The following is a 24900-nucleotide window of genomic DNA, read 5'->3' on the forward strand; positions in this document are numbered from 1 at the left end:
TTGAATGTTCACGAGGTGCCAGGCGATATGCGAATTGCTGTACGGGGACGGTCTTGCTCATGTTTACAGCTCTATGAAGTAGCTTCAATTATTTTCTCCACATAACCAAAGCGAACAAAGGAAACTGAAGGTCACAGAGAATGTCAGCTGCCCAAACACATCGATTGCCACAGTGGGTACGACCAAGATTCTACCAGCTGTGACTTCTGGACCCACGTTCTTGAGTATAATTAATCTAAGTGATGGATGGAGGGAACGGTAGCAGAACAGATGCAGAGACGTGAACGACAAGGTTACAATGCGCAATCTTTTATGAGTCTGTTAATAAGGCGCTCCCCAATCTTGGGTTAACTTAGATTTTCTCTCTGAACAACAGAAAATGCTAGTTCCACATTAGCAGCTGACAAACAGTATGAAAGCAAATGCACCTCACCAACCATGTGCAGTGGGACATCCCCCCGCCCCCCAACCCCCCCGTGCTCATAACAAACGTTCCGGGAATGACACCACGGGGCGGGGGGCAGAGGGTGGGTGCCCGGCGCATATGGTGTTCGAGAAGGTGGAAGACTGGTAGCCCCACACAGGAAAACATTTCCTGCCAAAGGCACCACAGAAAACTGTTTCCTCATTAGGAGTTCCTGATGGTACCCAGATGTTAAGTCTGAACGAAAGTACCATCGACTGTAACACAAAAACCGCATCGCCCTTTACATACAAATGAGAGAGAATTTATTTTCATTCTGAGTTTATTTAACATTTCATCCAGTTGAACGGAAATAATACATTGACTCCAACACTGGCAAGACACCGTGCTAATACTGAAGTAATAAGATCTGCCAGTCAGTAATACGTACAATCGTAATTATCACGTGACCAGAAATATGAACAACTATTTACCTTTATAAGCTCATTGCACTTCATGTGGACTTTTCTCCAGAAAAGATATTTCTAAGAGATCAGCGAAATTGCCAATCTTGGTTCATTTGTTCCTTTTTATAAACCACGATTAAATGATACAGTTAATATTTCTATATAAAAGCATCAGGGGTTGGAAGCCTCAGTAAGTGTTTAAAAAGACACATCTCCATGTTCATTATCCCTTCTACAACAGTGCTTTGGTCCTACCTTCCTGGCGTGTACAAAATTTTGGTTAGTTCATCAAGCGTCAAGCCAGTTGCTAGCTGATTCTCAATGAAGGTTAGGATTCTGAAAGGGACCTAACAGTTCATGGGGGAGGGGGCGGTGAGAATTCTGAGATTAGCTGGGGCAGGTGGGGTTGGCGTCAGCGCTTAGTTAGGTTAAAAACCACCCTTTCAGCACCTCATGGAGATCTGCCTTCAATTTCAGGCTCTTACCGCTATTTAAAGAGAAGCCTCTACGGCAACAAAATACATCAGAATGTCATGGGGAACCAATTTGCCTCAAATGGTTTAAGACAGAAAATCTCAAAGAGAAAATTCTGGTGGCACAAAGGAAGGCTCGAGGTGCCCCCAAGCTTCAGATCCATAATCCTTTCAGAGGAAAAAGAGAAACACGGACCCAAGGCACACCCTTTTTCTTTATGAGGAAATACAGACTGGTCACATCGTCAGGAAAAATCTGTCGAAACATAGCTTCTACATTTCCCCCCCCACTTACAAGTCTCTGAATTACAAGTGAAACTGAGTGGTCTTCACTCAACAGAACAAACCACCTAGCATATGCCTGGAACATCGACAGACGTGAAACATAACCTGTTACGTTAAAAATAGGTGAAGCTACTACAGATGATGTAAACAGTGGCCCACGGATTCGTTATTTTCAAACAGGGTAGAATGCAATAGACAATAGTCAAGGAAAATTCATTTAGTCACTGATTCACATACACAACATTTCTGCATCTTTCTGAAAGCCAAGGAGATCTAGAAGAATGACCAACACATGTAGCTAGCTGGAGCTGGGCTCTCACTTCTAAAGAATCAAACAAACCAGATCCAACCCAGTCACACAGCACTGGTATTGAATATACTTCCACGTGTAACATTTCTGTGATTTGATTATTTGGTGTAAATAACCGAATCTAAGGTCAGCAAGTGCAAGGTAAGATGAACTTCGTAAGAATGTAAAACAGAAAAAATTTAGAAGTCAATCAAGAAATCCCCCAGCAATGTGAATGCACATAATCGTGGCCGGCAGGAACAGCTCATTACACTTGTCTATTACCGTGCCTTTCGGGAAGTACATGGGGGAGCTTTCAATCCTACAAATCCAAAAGACATGTCACTTAGTTGGGGTTGCCCACTGCCCAGACTGGAAGTAAAGTTCCCTTAATGTTATGAGTCCAGTTTTTTACAGCTTAGCCTCAGAGCTTTGTGTTTTCCCAAATCACTGCTGAGTGATTTGAAACAAGAACAGGATAAACATTCAGTATTTCAAACAGATTTCCTTTTCGCTCACTGATAATCAGTAAGTATTTATTGAGTATATACTGAACATCTACTCTATGCCTAACAGTGCTTTTTAAAACTCTGGGGGAGGGCTGGTATATTGTCTTTGAAAAACAATTACTATAAAAGCTACAGGAAGGGTATTTTTGTAAATTACACCGTGATTCAAATGTAAGGGAGCCACGGGTGTCGGGCGCCAGGCCCACACCGGTGCCGTGCTGTAGGTGGCAGCTTGACTCTAAAAGGCTAATGTGGATCTTGAAAAGGTTTCTGTCACTGGGCGAACCCGGGTTGAACAGGCTTCTCCTCACCAGGTCTGCAGCAGGCGGGACAAGCTGTAGAGTTTCTTCCCCTATTTTATAATCCCTTGTTAAAGTACACGCGCCGTAATTCAGGATAGGTCTCTCGGATCTTGGCTTGCAGCTCAGCCTCCAAGCTCGTCACAGACATGGAACTGGGATAACGGAGAAATGACAGGATTATTACATGGGCAGAGCAGGGAACTAGAATCTGCAGACGGCAGAGAAGGGACCTTTCCGTGCCACCCCTCACCCCCCCCACCCCGCCATGACTGGTATTGTAAAACAGGGTCCTGTTTGAAAAATGCTTCCTGGGCCCTGAAAGTGAGTGTCCAGTTCCTTTTAGACAATTAGTTGTTGCTAAAAATCCAAGAAATACACTTAAGAACCCAACAATTCTTAGTTTTTTTAATGTTTATTTATGTTTTGAGAGAGAGAGAGGGAGAGAGTGAGTCCTGGAGGGGCAGAGAGAGAAAGAAAGAAAGAGAGAGAGAGAGAGAGAGAGAGAGAGAGAGAATGAATCCCAAGAAGACTCCATGCCTTCAGCGTAGAGCCCAATGTGGGGCTAGATCCCATGAACCATGAGATCATGACCTGAGCCAAAATCAAGAGTCAGATGCCTAACTGACTGAGCCACACAGGAGCCCTAAGAACCCAACAATCATTAAAGCTTACAAACTTCTTCGCTGGGAAAATAAGCAACACCACTTCCAGACCCTGCTGGTATTGGGAAACGTGGTAATAAGCCACTGCCCAAAGAGAACAATCTAATGTTCACCATTAATAAAAAAGACATGTATTTAGTGGATTTTTAATTTTTTTTTAACGTTTATTTTTGAGACAGAGACAGAGCATGAATGGGGGAGGGGCAGAGAGAGAGGGAGACACAGAATCGGAAGCAGGCTCCAGGCTCTGAGCCATCAGCCCAGAGCCCGACGCGGGGCTCGAACTCACGGACCGCGAGATCGTGACCTAAGCTGAAGTCAGACGCTTAAACCGACTGAGCCACCCAGGCGCCCCTAGTGGATTTTTTTAATGTTTATTTATTTTTGAGAGACAAAGAGAGAGCATGAGCAGGGGAAAAGCAGAGAGAGAGGGAGACATAGAATCTGAAGCAGACTCCAGGCTCTGAGCCGTCAGCACAGAGAGAGATGCAGGGCTCAAACTCACGAACCATGAGGTCATGACCTGAGCTGAAGTCGGACACTTCAATGGACTGAGCCACCCCGGCGCCCCGATTTAGTGGAATTTGTAACACTAACAATTCACTGGCACTAGTATGCTTTTGTCCATTGTATAATAACACATGCTTATTGCAAAACTTTTAGAAAACACTAAAATGGGGGCGACTGGGTGGCTCAGTCAGTTGAACATTCGACTTCAGCTCAGGACATGATCTCAGTTCGTGAGTTCGAGCCCTGAATCAGGCTCGCTGCTGTTAGTATAGAGCCTGCTTTGGATCCTCTGTCCCCCTTCTCTCTCTGCCCCTTCCCTGCTCATGTTCTTTCTCTCAAAATAAATAAACATTACAAAAAAAGAAAATACTAAAAATTGCAAGAGAAAAACATCACTCACAGTCACACACCACTGAGAGATGACCTCTGTTAGTCTTTGATGAATTTTAAAAAAGTACTTGAATGTATTATATGCGTATATTTAATAAAGCTTTTTTTTTGTTATAAATGCATATTTATTATACAAAAGTACGAAGAAAAACTGTCCAGAATACTTACTACAGAAAACCTGGTAATATTTTGATATGTAATTAATCTTTTACTTTTAAATGTTTATTTCTTTATTTTGAGAGAGAGAAAGAGAAAGCATGCGCTGGTGAGGTACAGAGAGAGGGAGAGAGAGTCCCAAGCAGGTTCCGAGCTGTCAGAGCAGAGCCTAACCTGGGACTCGATCTCACGAACTGTGACTGAGCTGAAATCAAGAGTCAACGCTTAACCAACTGAGCCACCCAGTCGCAAAAATAAGTAAACATTTATAAATAAATAAATAAATAAATAAATAAATAAATAAATACTGGAGTAATATGTTTCTTGGCAGCTGAGTAAACTCCACCTGTAAAACCACCTGGTTCTTGTGTTTACTTTGTAGGAAGAAGTTTAAATAATCCTTCTGCTTCCTTAATGGTGATATGCCAATTCAGACTTTCTAATGTTTTAGCATTGTTAACATTTTCTAGGAACCTGTCCGTGTGCCTGTTTCCAAATCTACTGGTGTAATGATGTCGATAATATTCATTTACCTTTTTAGACTCTGCGAGGTCTCTAGTTATACCTCTTTTTCGTTCACAACACGATTTGTTCCGACTGGCGTCACAAGATGACCATCCATTACTATTTCCAAAGAACCAACTTTTGACCTTTTGTTTCTGGGCCTACCTCCTTCCTTTCTCTTTCCCCGGAGTTTATTCTTTTTGTTCCTTTTTGAACTTCAGTTGGACATTTAGCGCATTGATTTTCAGGCATTCTTCCTTTCTAATATAAACACTTAAAGCCAATCATTTCTCTCAGAGCAACGTTTTTGCTGCTTCCCACAAATTTTGATAAGGAGGGTTTTTATTACTTCTCATGTGTACAGTAGAATGGGTAACTGTAACATATTTATACAACGGACTCTTATACAGCAGTCAGGTAAATGAACTTAGCTACATGCAATAATGAGGAGGAATCTTAGCTGTAGGACATTGAATAAAAAAGAACGAATACCAGAAGACTCTACATAGTAATGACGCCCTTGTCTAAAAAGTTCCCAAAGAGGCAAAACTAAACATTAGTAATACATATATGTGTGTGTATATACATTATATATATAAAATAAAAAATTTTAAGGGGCACCTGGGTGGCTCAGTCAGTTGAGCAGCCGATTTCGGCTCAGGTCACGATCTCACGGTTCATGGGTCCACAGGCCCCGTGTCAGGCTCTGTGCTGACAGCTCAGAGCCTGGAGCCCACTTTGGATTCTGTGTCTCCCTCTCTCTCTGTCCCTCCCCTGCTTGTGCTCGGTCTCTCTCTAAGATAAACATTAAAAAACATTATTTTTTAAATAAATAAAAATAAAACATTTTAAATGCAATTGTGTGATAACTATGAAGTTCTGCATAATGGTTAAATCTGCAGAGGAGGCAGGGACATGGGCCGGGAAGAACCTACAAAAAGATGTAACTGACCGGTGATCTTTTATTCATGAGTGGGCGGTGGGTGCACGGATGTTCATTGTATCATTAAAGTAAACAAAATAAAATAGGGTCGTGCTTGGACCAATAAGAACAGTGTGTAAAGAACCAAGGAATAGGAGTAATCCTATTCTATGGAACTTATGAGCAAGAAACAAAAAGAAAAATAAGCAAATGTAGAAGCAAAAAAAACCCCAGAGTGATAAGCTTCATTTTTAGATAGGGGAACACAAAAGAGTGCCCTTGGTCTCCCAAATGTGGAAACCACGTACTCTCCAAGGACAGGTGACCTCATGGGCACCAGTAGTTACAGAAAAACTTTTAAGGTCCAAACCTAGAATTTAAATCAATCATAACAACAAATGTTAGAACAAATACAGTGTTTTTTCTCATAACACTTAAACAAAACCAAGGCCTATGTAAGGAGCTCCTTTATGGATTTTCAAATCCTTTAATCTCACAATTACAAAAGCTATATTTATTAAGGGTTTACTTTGTATCAGGTGCTCTCCTCGGCATTTGACATACACTATTTCTGAGTCACCGAGTACAAGGTCAACTGTTGGACACTGGTATATACTAGAGAAATAAACTTTTCTTGCGTTAAGCCCTGAGATTCTGGGGTTTGCACAAGTAAATAGGTATGACTAGCCCTCTTAGGAGATGGAAAAAAAATGCATCTGCCCCGGGCTTAGAAGAGGTTCTAAAGGTCCTGCCCTCTCCCAGGGGAGGGCAGGGCTCTACGCATCAAAGTGGTACAAGGCTCCCTCTCCTGGAGATTTAGTGCCCTATTTAGTACCAGTAGGAGCCAAACACAGAAGTGAAAGAGCAGGTGAAAAGTGGAGTTCTCTCTCAGGTGGAGGGGACCTGATACAGTTAGTTCCAGAACACTTCATCATGCTTTGAAAGCCTAGGGCGTTCAAGACCGTACGTTTGAAGCCTGTCGGCCCGTGAAGGTGCCACGAAGGCAGCAGCAGCCTGGTAATCCTCAGACAAAAGCCAAACAACGAAACGCTGCTCTCTGTGCTTTCATGTTAGACCAGGAGGAGGCTGAAGACCTACACTTATCCGATGCTGATTTGATGCCCGTCAGTCCCGTTCTTACATCAAAAGCAGGATTGAAGGGTGGCCTGGGATGAAGGCACACGATAAGGCGTTTGAGGCGAAAAGCCAAGTAGGAAGAAGGGAAGCCAGTATACCAATCACTGAGACTAAGTGTGTGTAGCTGCTGTCCCTGGGGCGGATCTCAGATTCTAGCGCGTCTGTGTTACAGCTGCATTTGCCAACGGACTGGGCGACCAGGAGCCGTATCTAAAGTTTTCCAAAAGCACACTTGTACCAGGAGTTAACGTGATTCTTACAAAAGAATAAAGCATTTTCAAATGTGATGGTAGAGCTGGATCAAGAGAGTTTTGAAATTAAGCAGATGTGTGTTGATTTCTGCCTCTGTCTTGTCCTTTGAGGGACGTGGCTTCATTCATCTTTGTGAATCTCAACGTCCATACAAATGAAATGGAACAGCAGCACCTGCGTCTTCAAATGGTTTTTAGGATTAAAGCTGGTGATCACTCCGAAGAACAGCAAATACATACCTTTTCTGAGGAAACAGAGCACAACACAGCGGCGTAGCAAACACCAAACTTAGGAAAACGGAAAAGAAAAAGACAAGTCAGAGCCTTTCCAATGGCAACTTCAGATCCTTTGTCTGTCTCACTTTTATAACGATCCTTCAAATATTACATTTCCTCCCAAAAAATACGTCCTGTTTGTGTAATTTTATCACCAGGGACTGTCAAAATGAGTTTAAACAAAATCAGAGAAATATCCAGAACTTAAAAAAGAATCACACAGGGGCGCCTGGGTGGCGCAGTCGGTTGGGCGTCCGACTTCAGCCAGGTCACGATCTCGCGGTCCGTGAGTTCGAGCCCCGCGTCGGGCTCTGGGCTGATGGCTCGGAGCCTGGAGCCTGTTTCCGATTCTGTGTCTCCCTCTCTCTCTGCCCCTCCCCCGTTCATGCTCTGTCTCTCTCTGTCCCAAAAATAAATAAAAAACGTTGAAAAAGTGGCGCCTGGGTGGCGCCTGGGTGGCGCAGTCGGTTAAGTGTCCGACTTCAGCCAGGTCACGATCTCGCGGTCCGTGAGTTCGAGCCCCGCGTCGGGCTCTGGGCTGATGGCTCGGAGCCTGGAGCCTGTTTCCGATTCTGTGTCTCCCTCTCTCTCTGCCCCTCCCCCATTCATGCTCTGTCTCTCTCTGTCCCAAAAATAAATTAAAAAATGTTGAAAAAAAAAAAAAAAGAATCACACAGAGTCCCAAATGTTGTAGGTTTCCCTTTGCTTCTATCCAATTGTTGGGACCATAAGTTCCCCAAGTTCCGGGATCTGTTCTGGGTCTCACTTTCAAAACCTGTGTCTCACATTATCTACCCATTGCTTTACCTTTCTTATATTTACCTCCAAAAAGGAAATTAAGTATGTAAAAGTGATTCCACTCACCAAAAGCCAACTAATCCAACTTGAATAGGTGCACTCATCCACGGGAACCTCTGTGTGGAGAAATAAATTACTTTGAATGCTTTTTATACAGGCTCTTCGAGACAATTTCTCCTGATTAGCGGGAAGGAAACTCTCCACACTACAAGACCCAGATTAGTGAAATGTGGGGGGAACACTGCAGCAGGCACGTTAGTTCTGACTTCCTGCAGCCTCCTTGATCTGTCAGTAAATGCCCATGCAGAGATCAAGTGGCTTCTCAATTTTTCTCTTGCACATATAATCTGAGAGATGCTTGGCTCTAAACAGGTGAAGAAATCATTACCATTTAATTGTAATTCACCTCTTGGCTGGGGAGGCTATACAGCCTGGTGTCAAGGTTGGAAGACAAACTAACCTGTACTCAAATCTCTGCCCTGCCAGTTCGCTCCTGACAGTGGGGGAAAGACAGGCAGAGCCCAAGCGCTCCAAGCTTTTGGTTTTCTCGTCTGCAAACTGAGGATCACAGCAGGTTTCCCAACAGTGAATGAGAGAAGACATGTCAGGTATTGGTCATAAGGCACCTAGAACAGTGCCTGGAACGTAGCAGAAACCCAACATTTCCCTCCTCCCCTGCATCTTCCCTTTCTTGCTTTTAGTTGCTGTCAATATGGTTAAAACTATTGCTGGCACAGAAAACTTGTGCCTTTCACTTTTTTTTTTAAATGGAAACGAAGGAGTTGGTTGGTCTTTCAGAGAATAAGCAGTCAGCTTTTTAGTTTTCAAAAAGGAGTGGTACCAAAAAACACAATATAAAGAACGGTGGGGTATATGGTTATAGAAACAAGGCCACTGAAACGTCTGCAACCAAGTTGTGAACCGGTCGTTATGAAATCAGCCAACTTAGTGAAGAGTCAACACAAGCTGTTAAAAAAATCATGACCCCCAAGATGCTTGCATGAGAGGCATACCCTCGTCCCCGAGAAGACTCCTCTGGAGAACAGGTACATCACGCAGGGTAGTGCGGGGGGGAGAGAGGCATGTACCAGAGAGGAAGGGAGAAATGTCATCAAGAGAAGACACACCCACCTCTCCAAGGACAGTAAGAAAAGGACACACGGTATCTTGGGCAACTGGCTTGGAGTGATGATGGATTTTCATCAGGAGATGTAAATCCTCGCCCTGGCACTGCCCAGACTTATGACGTCCGCGCTGGGTGACAGGAAGGCAAGCTCAGCAAGGAGATTTTGTGAAGGATGAACTTGAGCCCCTGAGAGCAGCCTTCTTATTTCAAGTGGACTCTTGTCTGAAGCGAAGGGGGCTAACCTATTAAACCAGGGAGCAGCTGCAAGTAATCTCCAAGGACGTGTGCAAGTGAGAGGCCGACTGTGCCTCATGCCAATGGTTTCCATGGAAAGGCTCTCGGTAGTGACAAGGATCCTGGAGAACTCTGACTTCATCCAACCTGGATGTCATCCTCTCTCCCGACTCCTCTCCAGCACCCCATCCGCTCAACTCATCCCCACTTTTTAAACAGCACTTAGCCTGAGACTCAGGGAGCTGTGGATGTTTGGTCTTCCCTCATATGCTCCCACACCTCGAACTGTGCCAACAGAGGCTATCTTAATAATAGTTCCAATGAATTAGAGACACTACCCATCAATTTAAAAGATATATATTCATGAGGCCAATGTGCAAAAAGTTAATATGACTCTAAAATCTTCCCTCTGCCAAGATCGTGATCTTTTCCCCAACAGCTTTACTGACTTATGGTAAAACGCACATATTTGATGTGTAAAGTTTTGATACACGTATTTGGCTGAGAAGCCATCACGACGATCAAGATAATGAACATATCCTTCCATCCCTAATGCTTTCCTTGTGCCTTGTGCCCTTGGCAATTTCTCTTTCTGAAACCCCCGCACCCCATTCCCTGGCAACCTCTGATCTCTTGTCACTATGTATCAGTTTATATTTTCCAGCATTTTATGTACAGAATATATTCTTTTGTGTAATCATTTTGAGGTTCATTCGGGTTGCTGCACGTTATCAATAGTTCATTACGTTTGCTTGCTGAGTTAGGTCTTCTATTGCATGGATACAGCACAACTTGATAATCTATTCTCTTGCTGATGACCATCTGGGTTGTTTCTGGTTTTTGGAGATTGCAAATAAAAATAAAGCTGCTGCGAACATCCGTCTTTTATAGACACATGCTTTCATTTCTCCGAGGTAAACACCTAGGAGTGACATGGCTGGGTCAGGTGGTAAACATCTGTTTCACTTTTTAAGAAACTACCAAACTATTTTCCAAAGTGGTTGTACTGGTTTTCATTCCCACTAGCAGGATATGAGAGTTCCAGTTTCTCCACAATGCCACCAACATTGGCTATGGTCAGTCTTTTTGACTTTAGCCACTCCTGGAGGTGTTTAGTGGTAGCTCATGTAGTTTTGACATGAATTTCCCCAGTAACTAAAGACACTGAGCATGTGTATGTATATAAACACATATATACATGTATATATATATGTATATATGTATATATTTGGGGAAATGTCTGTTCAAACCTTTTGCTCATTTTTTTAAATTGGGTTGTTTTCTTGAACGAGTGTTGAAGGCTCTTTATATCTTCTGTATAGAAGTCCTTTATCAGATACAAGCTTGCATAGATTTTCTCCCAGTCTGTTTGCCTTTTCAAAACTATAAAGTTTTTGGGGCGCCTGGGTGGCGCAGTCGGTTAAGCGTCCGACTTCAGCCAGGTCACGATCTCGCGGTCCGTGAGTTCGAGCCCCGCGTCAGGCTCTGGGCTGATGGCTCAGAGCCTGGAGCCTGTTTCCGATTCTGTGTCTCCCTCTCTCTCTGCCCCTCCCCCGTTCATGCTCTGTCTCTCTCTGTCCCAAGGATGAATAAACATTGAAAAAAAAAATTAAAAAAAAAAAAACTATAAAGTTTTCAAAAAAACAGAACTTTATCATTTTGATGAAGTCCAGTTTATCAATTTTTCTTTTATGGACTGTGCCTTTGCTGCTGTGTCTAAGAAATCTTGGTCAAACTCTTAGTCTCAAAGATGGCCTCTTCTATATTTTGCCAGAAATTTTACAGTTGTAGATTTTTACGTTTAGAGTCTATGAACCATGGGGAGTTAATTTTTATATATGGTACAGTCAATTTCCTATACATAGCCCACAACCTGGCCATCTGGAAGTTTCCCAATAAGCCATGCTGTGTGTCCTCTCTGAGCTTCTGTGGACCATGTATCCTTGGCCACCATTCAAGTCTCTGCCCACCTCCTGCATTTGGGGGAGACATTTCTAATCCCTCTGTGCTGCATTCTGTAATCACCAAGTGTTGGAACCACTGCCTTGTGCCTCTTCCTGTCACCGTGCTTTCTGGCTGTTGAGAGCAGGGCTCTGTCTCTATGACTCAATTACCCACCACATTGCTTGGATTGTAACAGGGCATTCAGCAAAGGGCTGCTGAGTAAATACATGAGTGAATGAACAAATAAATGCTACACTCACACTTAATTAACAGAAAATCCTGAAAATACACTGAGTAGACAGAGCTGTCCACCTTTGTTAAAAGGAATAAGGAAGAAGCAGAACTAAGGGATGAGGAACTATTATCTGATCTAAACCATAGTAACTTTATTTATTCCTAATGAAAGTGCCAGCAAGGTAAAGAGACCACAGGAGTTATTCTTCAAGAATACCATTCTTCAAAGTGCCAGATTTTAGGCAGTGAACTTTCTGATTTATTGCAAAGGTTTCTGTGAGTCACCTGCCCACAGCTGATGCTTTTTTCTAGCTAGCACTCCACTTGGAAAAAGATAAGGCGTAGGGGGGAGACATGAGTCATACCGAATGCTCCCCAAGCTCACCATTAAAAAAGCCAAGAATGTCCAATTTGTTTCATGTTGGCAGAGGAGTTTGGTCATGTCCAAGGTAAAAGCCCAGGCAAGTACACCCTTACAGAGGGGCACATGCGGCCGCTAGAGCTGTGGGAACAATCAGGGGGCCAGGCGAGGCAGACATCACCCACATGGACGTTACGAGCTGCTGAAAAATGATCTCTGAAACCTCTGTGAAAGGAGCATGGTAAAGCTTGCCTTTCAAGATGCACATGAAAGCGCTCCGAAGATGGAAATGTATGGCTATTAACACAAGCCACCTCTGCCTATGGTTTAGTAGCAGCTACACTATCCCTTCAGTCCCATGGGAACTCTCTACTGCGCAAAATGCAGTCCTTCAGCCTAACAGCAACCCTGCACTCTTTCGGGGAGTGGAACGTGTGTATGAATAGCTCAACATTTAGCCACTGCTTTTTCAAAGCAACGTCCTCCCCCGGGGTCTGAAGGGGTGCAGCCACAACCAGACCCCCGGTAGCGAGCGAGACCCTGGGACTGACCCACGAGCTACTCTGACCGCCTCTCCCAACCTCACCCTGGGGATCTGCAACCGGCAGCCTCTGCCAGCTCCAGGTGAGGGGCGGAGGGGCGGAGGGGCGGAGGGGCAGGCTGGGGAGAGGGGCAGGCAGAGGGCTTCTCCGTGAAGGATGTGTAAGGTGGCACACCTCCAAATTATTATTAAGTACATGATATCGAGCGAAGCTAAAAACTGCAAACTGAGGTGGGGGAGAAAAACAAAATATGTATTCATTTATTAACGTGAAAAAGCCTAAAAGAGAGTGGCAATGGGGGGTTAACTGCCTGGCTCATTTGCTGCTTCTTTCATGTAGAAAATGCTGTTAGGCCGAAACAAGAAAATGATGCAATATGCACAACTACGTCCCCTGTCCAGCGTTTGTCACTCAGAGTAACTACAGCAACTTTTCCAACAATGCCGAGACCCTAGGAGTGCCAAGGCACGACTGAACTGGGAGAATGATGTACCAGCCTCATTTCCATGCGTTTTCTCCAGTGACCTAACTTTTCAGCATTAATGTAGCTTCCAATGCAGACTTTCCTTGAGAATTTCTGGGATCCCTAGCCATGATCGGGATACGCGTCAGCAGCCACAGGGCACCACGTGCCCCCAGGCTGCAGCCAGACTCTGCAGAATTGAGTCCCACCCGCGGTGGACGCAGCGAGACTCGGAGCCTCTGCTCCAGAGCCAGGCTGCCGAGATTCTTCTGCTGGGTGGCCTTTGAGAGACAGAGAGAAGAGGACGGGAGGGCTTCGTCAGTGGGGATGCCGTCACTGAAGGTGGCCTCCCAACAGCTTTCACAGTCACCTGCAGATTCATGACAATCATAACCTTGTGACACGATCGGCAGAATGAGCCACACTGATGACCCGTCTCTTACAAAAGCGTCACTTTTATCGTCAGACGAACTATATAAGATGACAGCTTCCAAGTCTTGTAACCAACCTAGAAATCTGGTCTTGCTTTAAAAACCTGATTGTTTCTTCAGTTCAGCAGGAGTGGCGGGTTAGATTTATTTTGATCCTCCACTGCTCCTGAAGTTGGCACGCCAAGACCTTAGGAGCTATCAACCAGGCAGAGCCAAAAAGGCTGCCTGGGCCGACGTATGCCCTTGCAGAAACAGTGGGATCCTAATGCCTTCCCAGAGCAAGAGCCGGCAGAGAAGAACACAGGGCATCAATTCAACGTCTGCAAAGTCAGGCATGTACTGGATGGGCCACTCACCACTAGCACCCTGAAGAGTGATGCTGAAAAACCCCCTTTAAATGAACGTGATAGGTGTTTTCCTTCAAAGCCGAAATCACTTCCCGTAAGTAAAGCGGGGATCGACAGAGAAAGGAGCACTGCATTAGTTTTTTTCAGATTTTCTGAAAAGCACGGAGATGTCAAAGCTGATGAATTCCAGATGTGTATATAATCTGGTAGTTTTAGGATACAGTCACTGTTCAAGTACATAAACTAACCCGTTAGCAGCTTTTAAGAGTCCATCTTCTCTAAGCTTTGCAGCAGAAGGAGAGATGGGCAAAATTTTTTCATTAATTCTTAAAATAACAGCTTAGTGAAGTAGGTAAAATGTCACATGAATCCACAACAACACTTTGGTCTATACCGATAGCTTTACTGCTTAAATACACACATATATATACAGAGATATAGACAGGTATCTATATCTATATATATACAAAGCTGTTTTGTATCTGGGGACAGTTCAATGGCTACAGGGCCACCATGACACGCTATTGCACAATTCATACTGACGTGCAAGACTGCTGTGGGAGGGTGCTCAGGGAATACAACTCTTTCATGTGCCCACAGCTCCCAAAAAAAGAATACGAGAGAAGGTGCTGGAGAGAGGGTCCCCTTTCCCTAACATGGGGTTGATGCAGGGACAGGCCACAGCCTGGGTACATGGGTCAAATGAGGCACTCGACGTTACTGTCTCCTCACGGCATACTTTCTGGTTTCCTTCTCTAAGAACATAATTGTATTGCAAGTGTTTATGAACTGTTCACTTAGCGGTGACTGTAGCTTTCCTCCTGGGGCCCATTAGAATTCTCCTAATCGTGAGATTAGGAAACCATTCAGGAAGTGTTTGGCCTGTGAACTAGGTCCTTTTTCAAAGCTTTATAGTGTCTCTTCGATGCTACATTTCTGTTTCTAAGACCCAAAACGATTCGCCCCAAGACAGCTGCGGTCTTCCCCACAAGACACCTGTTCCTTCAGCGAGGAGCCTGCCTCCTTTCTCCTGGTAGATCTAACAAAGCCACTTTCCAAACCGCATGAGCCACATGAGTCACCCGATTCTTCCATATCCCACTTGTTAAAGCACTGGAAAATGAAGATGATGTGTGAACACTATTGCTTTAAACCGCGGATGCTACAAACAGCAGTGTAGGAGCATCGAGAGTCCTCGGTCACAGTTTCATCCCGTGATGTTTTCAGACCTTGAAGGGCGGTGGCTGAGAGACTAATGAATTACTAGATACGATCACCAAAGAAAAATACACTGGGCGCTATATTCAGGGTTCAACAAAGCTACTAGTCCAAATGACGTTTCCATTTCCAGTAGTCGGCATAGTGACCTATCAACACATCACTCCAAATTCACACCATGTCTTCATTATCACCTAGCTAGGCATCCCAGTGATGACGAGGATGAGTGTGTCATTCATCCCGAGGGTGTGACCTCTCGAGAAGTGAGCAGCCACCTTCCATTTATGAAAGCTTTTTCAAATATCTGAGATTACAAGTAAAATGTTCCTCGAAACATCTTTTTAGTTATGTGAGTGCCCAAGTGCCAACGGCCTTCAAACTCTTTACTCGCTGTGTAGGAAATATTCTGCACAGTTTGAAATCCGAAAGGGTTGAGGCAGAGATAGAAGTGGGGCTTACCTTTAGGAAGGCTTTCTTCTCCAAAGTGTTCATGATAAATGGAGGGATGGCTGCGAGTAAAGACAGATCCACCTAAGTCTTAATATTTATTTTCAGCTTACGTTTTTTTCAACAATTTCACAAAACGCTTATGTCACTTTTAGGGTATTTTCACTGGCAGAGTGCAATTATTTGCAGTAATTCTTTAAAATACTTTAGTATTTAAAAAAGATTTTAAAAATAATGTGATGGTCTTTACCAGCCAAAAATTTTATAATCTTGAAGGGAACTTTAGATTTTACTCTAAACGCAATAGTACGCACATCAGGAACTTTTCTCTCCTGTGTTAATAAAACACATGCAACCTCCCCCAGGCATCCATCCCACGTGGGGGGAGAAAAAAGAGGAAAAAGAAAAAAAGATTCCTGCCTGGAGTGACCCTAGAAAAGTTACCTAACTTCTCTGAGCCTCTGCTTTCTGTTTTCCTCATTGATAAAGTGGAGAAAATTCTATCAAACTGGCTGTGACGGTCAGATACAATGATACACATAAAACTTCGGGGAGTGGTAGTTCATTTATTATTTACTCACAATTTCCATCAGACTAAACTGTCACGTCAACCACTTCAATATGGCAATTACCTCTATAGATTTCACTGGGAAAGAAAGATTGTGTTTCTCCTCTGGGGACTAAATAATGTTTAAAATAACCAAGCCTCTAGAAATAGATCTGTTGGCTGGCTGAACTCCAAAGGGGAGCCTTGTATTTCAAAATGAGAAAGAACAAAACTAAAATCAAACACAGATACGGGACAGAAGCAGGAGTTGCAAGCTTGATTTTGGCAAATCTGGAAATCCGGGCTCAGCAGGCGCGTTGGGGAGGGCGCCGCGGCCCCTTGTAGGTTGGGGACAGTGTGTTGGTGCCAGACTCGGGGGGACTCTTGGCCTGTTTCAGGACTGCGGTTTCCACAGTGCACCCACCTCCAGAGCATACACTGCTGTCTCGTGAGGGTGCCACGAGGGTGCCTCTGTTGAATGAATTAATGGTGGCGAAATCGGATAATCCCAATTGGCTGGGATGCCACTACCATGTTCCTCCGAGTTTTCCTTCAGGCCCTTCTCTTCAACTTTTGCTGCCTACTCCTACTTATCCCCTGATGAAATTCACAATGACAAAATGAACTTAAAGACAACAAAATATACTAGTGGGACAACCTGACAGCAGTTGATTAAGTAAGTAGGCTTCCCCTGAGAGCCTGGTTAATAGCCAAGTGCTTTCTGCATTCAGTTTAGATGATGAAATTAATCATACGAGTTTCCATTTGTTGCTGTAAACAGCACTAGACCTTCCAGACCATCTGGTTTCTGAGTAAGTCTGAGAATCTTCTCTCGGCCTTTGGTCTGAGGGTAGGTCTAGAAAGCCCTAGGAGTGGCCCAGAGTTTCTCAGGGGAACTAAACACAATGCAGATTTTGGCGGGCGCTTGTGTTGACTCCAAGCCCTGCGAACAAAACTGAGTAGAAGCTTGGTGCACATCTTAAGAGCTGCTCTAACCAACCCGACTTGGTGTGTGTTCTAAAGGGTCTCCAACTGATACAAATCAACCTCCAGCAGAAACTATTCTGATTCAAGAACTTTTTGAAGTTTCTTTTTAAGAGTGATGAAAATCAAATTCTTTGCCTTCAGGTTCTCATAACCGATACTGTCACCGCCCAGGTCCACACCTGTCCCCAACACTGGTCTGCTGTGGTGGGCCAGCTTCCCGGCCAGTCTCCCCAACCATCCCACTACCACTGCTGGCTCCCTCTGGCCTCCACAGGGCACCCACAGCGCCAGGTGTCATGCAGCAAAAGCCTAAGAAAGATGACCCCACACCCCTGCCCAAACTTCTCCATGGCCACTCAGACTACAGTCAGGCCTCGCTGACTGAGAGCTACTAACCCATGCCCGGGGCTGCCATGAGAATCCTGGAGACGACCACTTGTGTGATGGCTTGTTTTGCAGCATTGGCCGACTCGCCCAAGCGGTTCCCACTCTCATCTGTGACGGGAATGCCGACTTTGAGTTCCCTGCCGAGCAAAACACATGCAAAGAGGTTCACAGACGCCCTCTCGTGAAAAGGCTGGAAACAGCACTGTGCTGTGGAAGATCAAGTCCCCACTTAATCCAACTAGCCACTCAGGTGTCATTTTTGGCACTAAGGGCCTGTTTTCAAATACCATGGACAAGTTGTATGACGGGCACAAGAGTAAAATAACACTAGCGAACTCCATTACAGAAAGTATCTCGTTTTTAGGAACAATAGGACTCAAAGGGCAAGTATGCTAACTTAAAGATAAAGCTAATTCCTATGCTCACGTGCAAACCTGAGCAACTCTCCAAATGAGAGACACATACATGATATGTGCCATCAGTGACCTAACTGCCTAGACTGACGCAGGACTCGCTAGTACGTGGCATTACTGGGTATTTAACTCTAGTTACTAACAGTACAGCTCCTATTTGTTACTCTTCCTCGTTATCCATTCCAAGCTGCTTTTCCTTGTCCCTGCTTCTCTCCTAATTTTTGCCAGGGCTATAAGATACTTTCAAAAATAGACATGAATATTATTTTAAAGCCAAGAAGACGGTTCTGGACTGTGGTGGGGGAGAACCTATTTTAGAGAATACACTTTCAGTGCAGAGACCTTCTCTGCCTAGCCCTAGCACAAACATTATGTTAGCTTGAGATCCACGTTTTAAACGTTTTACTACACAGAAGCAGAAAGAATATTCTATCCCCCCACATGCCCACAGCCTACTTTAGTAACTAGCAGGTCATGGCTAAGCTTGCTTCATTAATGGACCCATCTCCGTGCCCGTGACAGATTATGCTGAAGCAAACCCCACGTCTCCCGTAGTCTCCTGTAATTCCGTCTGCAAAGATTAACATGAACTTGTAATAAAAGTTCTGACAAAACTAATTATCCCGAGCGGCTCCACTGTCAAGCACCAGTCCTTTCGACGACTGCACGTGGATCTTACCTTTGCCTCATTAACGGGATATTAATGCAATTAGCAGCAGCTACCGCAGCAAAGGGAACAAAACGTCCTATGAGTGGTGAGACGTGCTGCAGAAAAGAGAATTCCAAAAGCATTACCTTACTTTGCCCGGATGACTAAATGCAAACACTTATTTCTCCCTGAAAACCGCTAGAAACCCAGAGCCTTCTTTTCACGGACGCTCAGGCCAGGAGTACTTTCAAAACTTGTGGCCTGGTGGTGTCCATCTATTGCCCGCATGGGCGCACTTCCGGGACATGTGACAGCTTAGCCTGGCTGACGGACTGGGGGGCTTTGGAGTCGCAGAGTCTGGAGTCCACATACTGGCATCCCTACCTCTCCGGAGGTGTGGGCGCAGGCACGTTCTTCTGCACACAGCCTCTAGCGGGCAGTTAGGGTCAGGGGACATTGGGCACAGTGCCAGGGACAGACCAGGGGCTTGGCAGACGGTGTGGGTGACGGCACTTCCCAAGCTCATTGGAAGACACAACTGGACCTGAACTATTCTGGGAAATAACTGAGAGGCTTGGAGCCAGGCAGGTGAGAAGAAATTCAGAAGCTCTGCTACAGAAATGAGAATCTGGGTACCTTGGTCAATGCATTGAGTCCCAGAGCTGTTGCTACGGCTCCAGTTGTGGCGGAAACATAAGCTGTTCCCAATTCACTGAAAAGAAAGAGAAAGAACGGTGCGTGAGAAAGGAGGGCACGTCAGGAAACTTGGGCTCGCCGTTTTCTAAAGAAATGAGGGAAGATGTGAAAGAGCGTGACTGAGAGCGGAGAGCCCCCAAAACAACACCCGCTATCGGTCTACACATAGAAACGCCGAAGGGGAGCAGGCGGACCCTGGAGAAGGGGCACCCCTTGCACACAAGCCGACTGCCACGTACGACGAGCGGCCACAGGGAGCCGGTTCCAGGGTGGGACGCAGGGGCCGTGCGTGCACGACGCCACAGCGCGGGGAGGAGGGAGGAGCAGCTGGGTCTGCGTGTTGGCAGCACGGCTGTTCAAGCGAAAGATACTTCCCCAATATAAACATACACACCGAAAGCAATCCTGCGCTAGTGTTGTTCTTTTTTTTTTTTTTTTTTTAATTTTTTTTTTTCAACGTTTATTTATTTTCGGGACAGAGAGAGACAGAGCATGAACGGGGGAGGGGCAGAGAGAGAGGGAGACACAGAATCGGAAACAGGCTCCAGGTTCCGAGCCATCAGCCCAGAGCCTGACGCGGGGCTCGAACTCCCGGACCGCGAGATCGTGACCTGGCTGAAGTCGGACGCTTAACCGACTGCGCCACCCAGGCGCCCCAACTAGTGTTGTTCTTAAATGATAGAACCTGTCGTATGGAACTACTGAAAGTCCCGTCCTCGACAGGCAGCCAAGCACAGCGCTTTTCTCTCACTTTAAAAGAAATTTTAGTTCAAAGGGTTGGAAGAAACGAAGGTGTGATAAACACTGCTGGTGGCGGATTTCCACAGCCTTTGTTCCATTTGGGGAAAGAAGACCGTGTGGACCGTCAAAAGCCATTTGAAGTGATGCGACGAAAAAGAAAACACTTTGAAGTGTTGTACAAGTTGAGCTAAAAGCTGTGGTTAGCTAATCACTTCAGGACATTGAAACAGTTGTTTACAGGACTGGCTCTGTAGATGACTTATTTTAAAGACAAATCCTGGGGCACCTGGATGGCTCAGTCGGTTAAGCATCTGACTTCAGCTCGGGTCATGATCTCCGGTTCGTGAGTCCGAGCCCCGCGTCGGGCTCTGGGCTGACAGCTCGGAGCCTGGAGCCTGCTTCGGATTCTTCATCTCCCTCGCTCTCTGCCCCTCCCCCCGCTCATGCTCTGTCTCTCTCTAAAATAAATATAAAAACATCAGTAAAACCCCAGAAAGACAAATCCTGTATGAGAGTCCCCCTGATTTCTGCAGAGATCGCACTACTGAGCCTGCTACTTTGAACACTGCTGTCTGGCCACAGGCTCAGGGTAGGTGGGGGCTGTCTAAACTTGCCACAGGCGTTCTGCAGGGGGAGCTCGAGGGTGTGGGAGACAAACCCACCTACCAGCACCACTAACAGCACGAGCCCTGAGAATGGAGGAGAAGAAACACTACTGAAAACTATGCCCCGGATATCCGAACAGTATCAACAATTCGTACGGCACTGAATCAAGGGCACGCTGGAGAAGTCAGGGAACAGTTAACTCTTACAGTCTTACTTTACAGTGAGGGGAGCGTCTCCACTTCTGTTGGTGTAATTGACCACGGCATTGAAGGACTGGTTAATCCACTGCCAGAACAGCACCGCCGGCGTGGTCCTAAAACAGAGCGATCCATCACATACCGGCCATCGCCTGTGACCTAGCCGCTGTGCAGAACAGAAAATGTGAACACCAGTAACCACAGGGGAGATGGACTGCGGAAGGAGGACGCTAGGGCAGAGACCGTGCATTCTGGGTCGAGGGCTTCGGACCTGTATGGCGGGCCAGTGCTCGCCCTCTGGTTCTCAGCTCCCTCGTTCTTAGATACGAGTAACACCAAGCTCAAAGGGTACAGTGAGGAGCAAGTTATCTTCTCCTTACACTTTTATCTTAAATCTGTAAAGAGCCTGGCATACATACAGTAGGCACTCAACAAATGTCAGGTTCCTTCTCTTGGGGAAAAAAAGAAGCCATTTGTAGCAAAGTAGCCTGATGCCTCCTAACAACCACGTGCACTAAGCCTAAGCGTCCATGTCTATAGCTGCACCCTACACTGTGTGTCATATGAACGGATTCAAAAGAGAATCTGCTTAGAGCGTTTTTTAATTTTCTTCCCTCCATCTCATTTTCTTTTGGGTCTAAGATTTAGGGAAACATTCAGGCTCCTTTTGAACAACGAAGAGAATACTATTTATTTAGCACAGGGAAAAGTTTTAAAACAACCCCTAGAGTATAACATCTATACGACTTGGAACTTAACGTGAGATGACATTTCTTTCAATAAAACTATTCACATACAAAACTGTACTTGAAGTTTCTGTGATGTGAAACGAACTGCTGTCACATTTCCAGAACTTACCTATAAAACGTCATCATACAACCTGTGATGGTCATGTTCATTGGAACCTGAGCTGACATTCTGCCTATCAAAATCATCTTTTCACCAGTGTCGGGATGAAAAGCTGAATCATAGATGTATTTTGCTCTCCATAACTCATTTTCTGTGAGACCAGGAGGAACAATTCCTTGCCTAGGGAAACAAGAAATAACAAGGGAAATTCATCTTAATTATCTCACCAGTGCTCTAGAGATGTGTAGCTAGAAAGTTCTTGAGCTTCCGCTTACCTGAAACAACTGTGCCTGCAAGTTACTAAGTGAAATTTTAGTAACACAAAAGACAGTAAACACAATGTACATTTCACACCCGTATATCTCAAATCTGTAATTTTGAAAAAACAAAAACTTATCTTATATCTTGAAGTACTCAACTCTGAAATATCCTTTGTTTTAAATGACGTATTTAAAAATGTATCTTGAGGGGCGCCTGGGTGGCTCAGTCGGTTATGCGTCCGACTCTTGATCTTGGCTCAGGTCATGATCTCACAGTTTGCGAGTTCAAACCCCATGTCGGGCCCTGCGCTGACAGCACAGAGCCTGCTTGGGATTCTGTCTCTCCCTTCCCTGTTCTCCCCCCTCTCTGTCTCTCTCTCTCAAAATAAATAAGTAAAACTTTAATAAAATTAAATAAATAAAAATGTATCTTTAACTTTGCAAACTCTAAAATATTTTTAACCAACTAGACAAAAGCCGTGGCGATCAAGAACATTAATTTATTTTTATTTATTTATTTATTTTTAAATGTTTTTTTATTTATTTTTGAGACAGAGCATGAGCAGAGGAGGGGCAGAGAGAGAGGGAGACACAGAATCCAAAGCAGGCTCCAGGCTCTGAGCTGTCGGCACAGAGCCGATGCGGGGCCCGAACCCACAAACCGCGAGATCGTGACCTGAGACAAAGTCGGACTCTTAACTGACTGAGCCACCCAGGCACCCCATTAATTTATTTTTAAACCTACAGTTCGAAACCCTAGGTTAGAAAAGGCTCATGGTCTTGTTATCAAAGAAACGCATGTTCATTGCTAAACATTTAGAAAACGCAGAAATTCATTACTGCAATGAAAACCACTCAAGCCTGTAACTACTCATTCCCACCGACACTGTTGTGGTAAACGTGCTGCCAGCGTCTTGCAGGACCTGAATACGCCACTTAGGACCTTTACAAAACACCAGACCCACTGCTTTATGACCACCTTTTAAAACAAGAAGTATTTTGTAAACATTTCTCTGGATCTTTCTTCTTCTATATCATCTATACTGGGTTGAATTCATATCCACCCAGAACCTCAGAATGTGACCCTATTCAGAATCAGGGTCTCTGCAGATGTAACAATTAAAATGAGGTCATGCTGAATTAGGGTGGGCCCTAAATCCAATGACTGGGGCCCTCAGAAGAGCCATGTGCAGACAAAGATGGCGGTCCCGTGATGGCAGAGACTGGAATAATGTAGCTGCAAGTCAAGGAAAATCAGGAATGCCTCAGGCCACCAGAAGCTGCATGAGGGGAAGAAAGATTCTCCCCTAGATCCTTCTCAGGGAGAGGGAGATGGCTCTCCCCACACCTTGATTTCAGACTTCTAGCTTCCAGAACTGCAACAGAAATAAATACATTTCTGTTGTTTTAAAGCCACTCAGCTTGTGGTAGTTGGTTACAGCCGCCTGCCTTAGGAAACTAACACATCATCCTTTCAAATGCTACAGCATTCCACTGAATCTCAGATAGCAGATTATCCCAATCCCTTATTGTTGGACATTTTAATTGCTTCTAATCTTTTCATGTGTAAAGGATGAGTAAGTTAATCTCTTATAAATAAATCTTTTCTGCATTCAAGATTATTTAGAAACGAGTACATTTGCTGTGGCAAAAGTTATATGAAACATTGAGACTCTAAATATGCCTTTTATCCTTTTCTTTACTTGACTGTTTTTTTTATTATCAGTGGCAGCAGCAACCTCACTGTTTAAGCAACTCACATGTACACTTAACACACTGTGTTGATCTGGTTAGTTGTGTTACCGGCTGCCCAGAACATGTTTATCTTTATGTGGTCAGGTAGGAACAAATACCTAGAAAGGCCTGACCCACTGCAAGGTTGTACAAACATTCACCTCTACGTCCTATACTTTCAACATTGTTTTGTTGTTGTTGTTGTCAATGAAGTTTTTAGTTTATTTGGAACTTATCTTCAGTTATGAAAATGTGAAATTTGCTTAATTTTGCTTTCCCCCTGGCTGGTCTACCGTGCTAACACCAAGATTTAAATGTTACAGTCATCATCTGCTGACATCCTGTGAATGCCAGGCTTGGTTTTGGGGCTTTCTGTGCAGTTCCCACTATCTACACCTTGTGGGGCCGATCCCCACCCTTTTACAGACAGTCCATTTTATGCCTGGTAAGAACAGAGGTCTCTCCTACCATGACTCCTCATTTTCCCTTTCAAAAGCCCCTGAATTATACTCATTATTCTTCCAGACAAGGCTTAGAATTATTCTGTCAGTTTTGGGGGCGCCTGGGTGGCTGAGTGGGTTGAGCGGTCTGACTTTGGCTCAGGTCATGATCTTGCCCTTTGTGAGTTCGAGCCCCGCGTTGGGCTCTGTGCTGACAGCTCAGAGCCCGGAGCCTACTTCAGATTCTGTCTCCCTCTCTCTCTGCCCCTCCCCGACTTGTGCATGCACGCATGTGTGATCTCTCTTTCTCTCTCTCAAAAAAATTAGTAACTACTAAAAAAAATTAAAAAGAACTATTTTGTCATTTTTCAATATTGATTTACTTATTTTAGAGAGAAAGAGTGGGGGGAAGGGGCTGAGAGAGAGGGTGAGAGAAAAACCCAAGCAGGGTCCAGCACAGAGCCTGATGTGGGACTTCATCTCATGAACTGTGAAATCATGACCTGAGCCGAAACCAAGAGTTGGGATGCTCAGCCGAATGAGCCACCCAGGTGCCCCTATTTTGCCAATTTTATACGTGAACACAATTGTATTTGGATTGAAACTCTGTCCAGACTGACTGCATGTTTCTCCAGTTACTCAAAGGCTTCTCTTAATGACCCTCTGTGGTCGTCTAACTTCTTAACGCCTCCGGGTAGTATATGCCCAGATGT

The 24900-nt window shown here is 44.8% G+C and overlaps 1 protein-coding gene across 1 annotated transcript; it reads right to left on the minus strand.

Annotated features, from left to right (window-relative positions):
* Positions 1-293: 293 nt before the first annotated feature.
* SFXN1 (sideroflexin 1) lies at positions 294-21929 on the minus strand. Its single transcript, XM_030327371.1, has 9 exons — positions 21763-21929; positions 20922-21020; positions 19301-19376; positions 18695-18780; positions 17612-17739; positions 15694-15743; positions 8401-8450; positions 7501-7548; positions 294-2880 (listed from the first exon to the last, which is right to left on the minus strand). The coding sequence occupies exons 1-9, from the start codon at positions 21837-21839 to the stop codon at positions 2784-2786; spliced, it is 711 nt and encodes a 236-aa protein (XP_030183231.1). The 5' UTR covers positions 21840-21929; the 3' UTR covers positions 294-2783.
* Between the last annotated feature and the right edge of the window lie 2971 nt (positions 21930-24900).

This window comes from Lynx canadensis, chromosome A1 (assembly GCF_007474595.2).
Source record: "Lynx canadensis isolate LIC74 chromosome A1, mLynCan4.pri.v2, whole genome shotgun sequence".
In the NCBI taxonomy this organism is placed as follows: Eukaryota; Metazoa; Chordata; class Mammalia; order Carnivora; family Felidae; genus Lynx; species Lynx canadensis.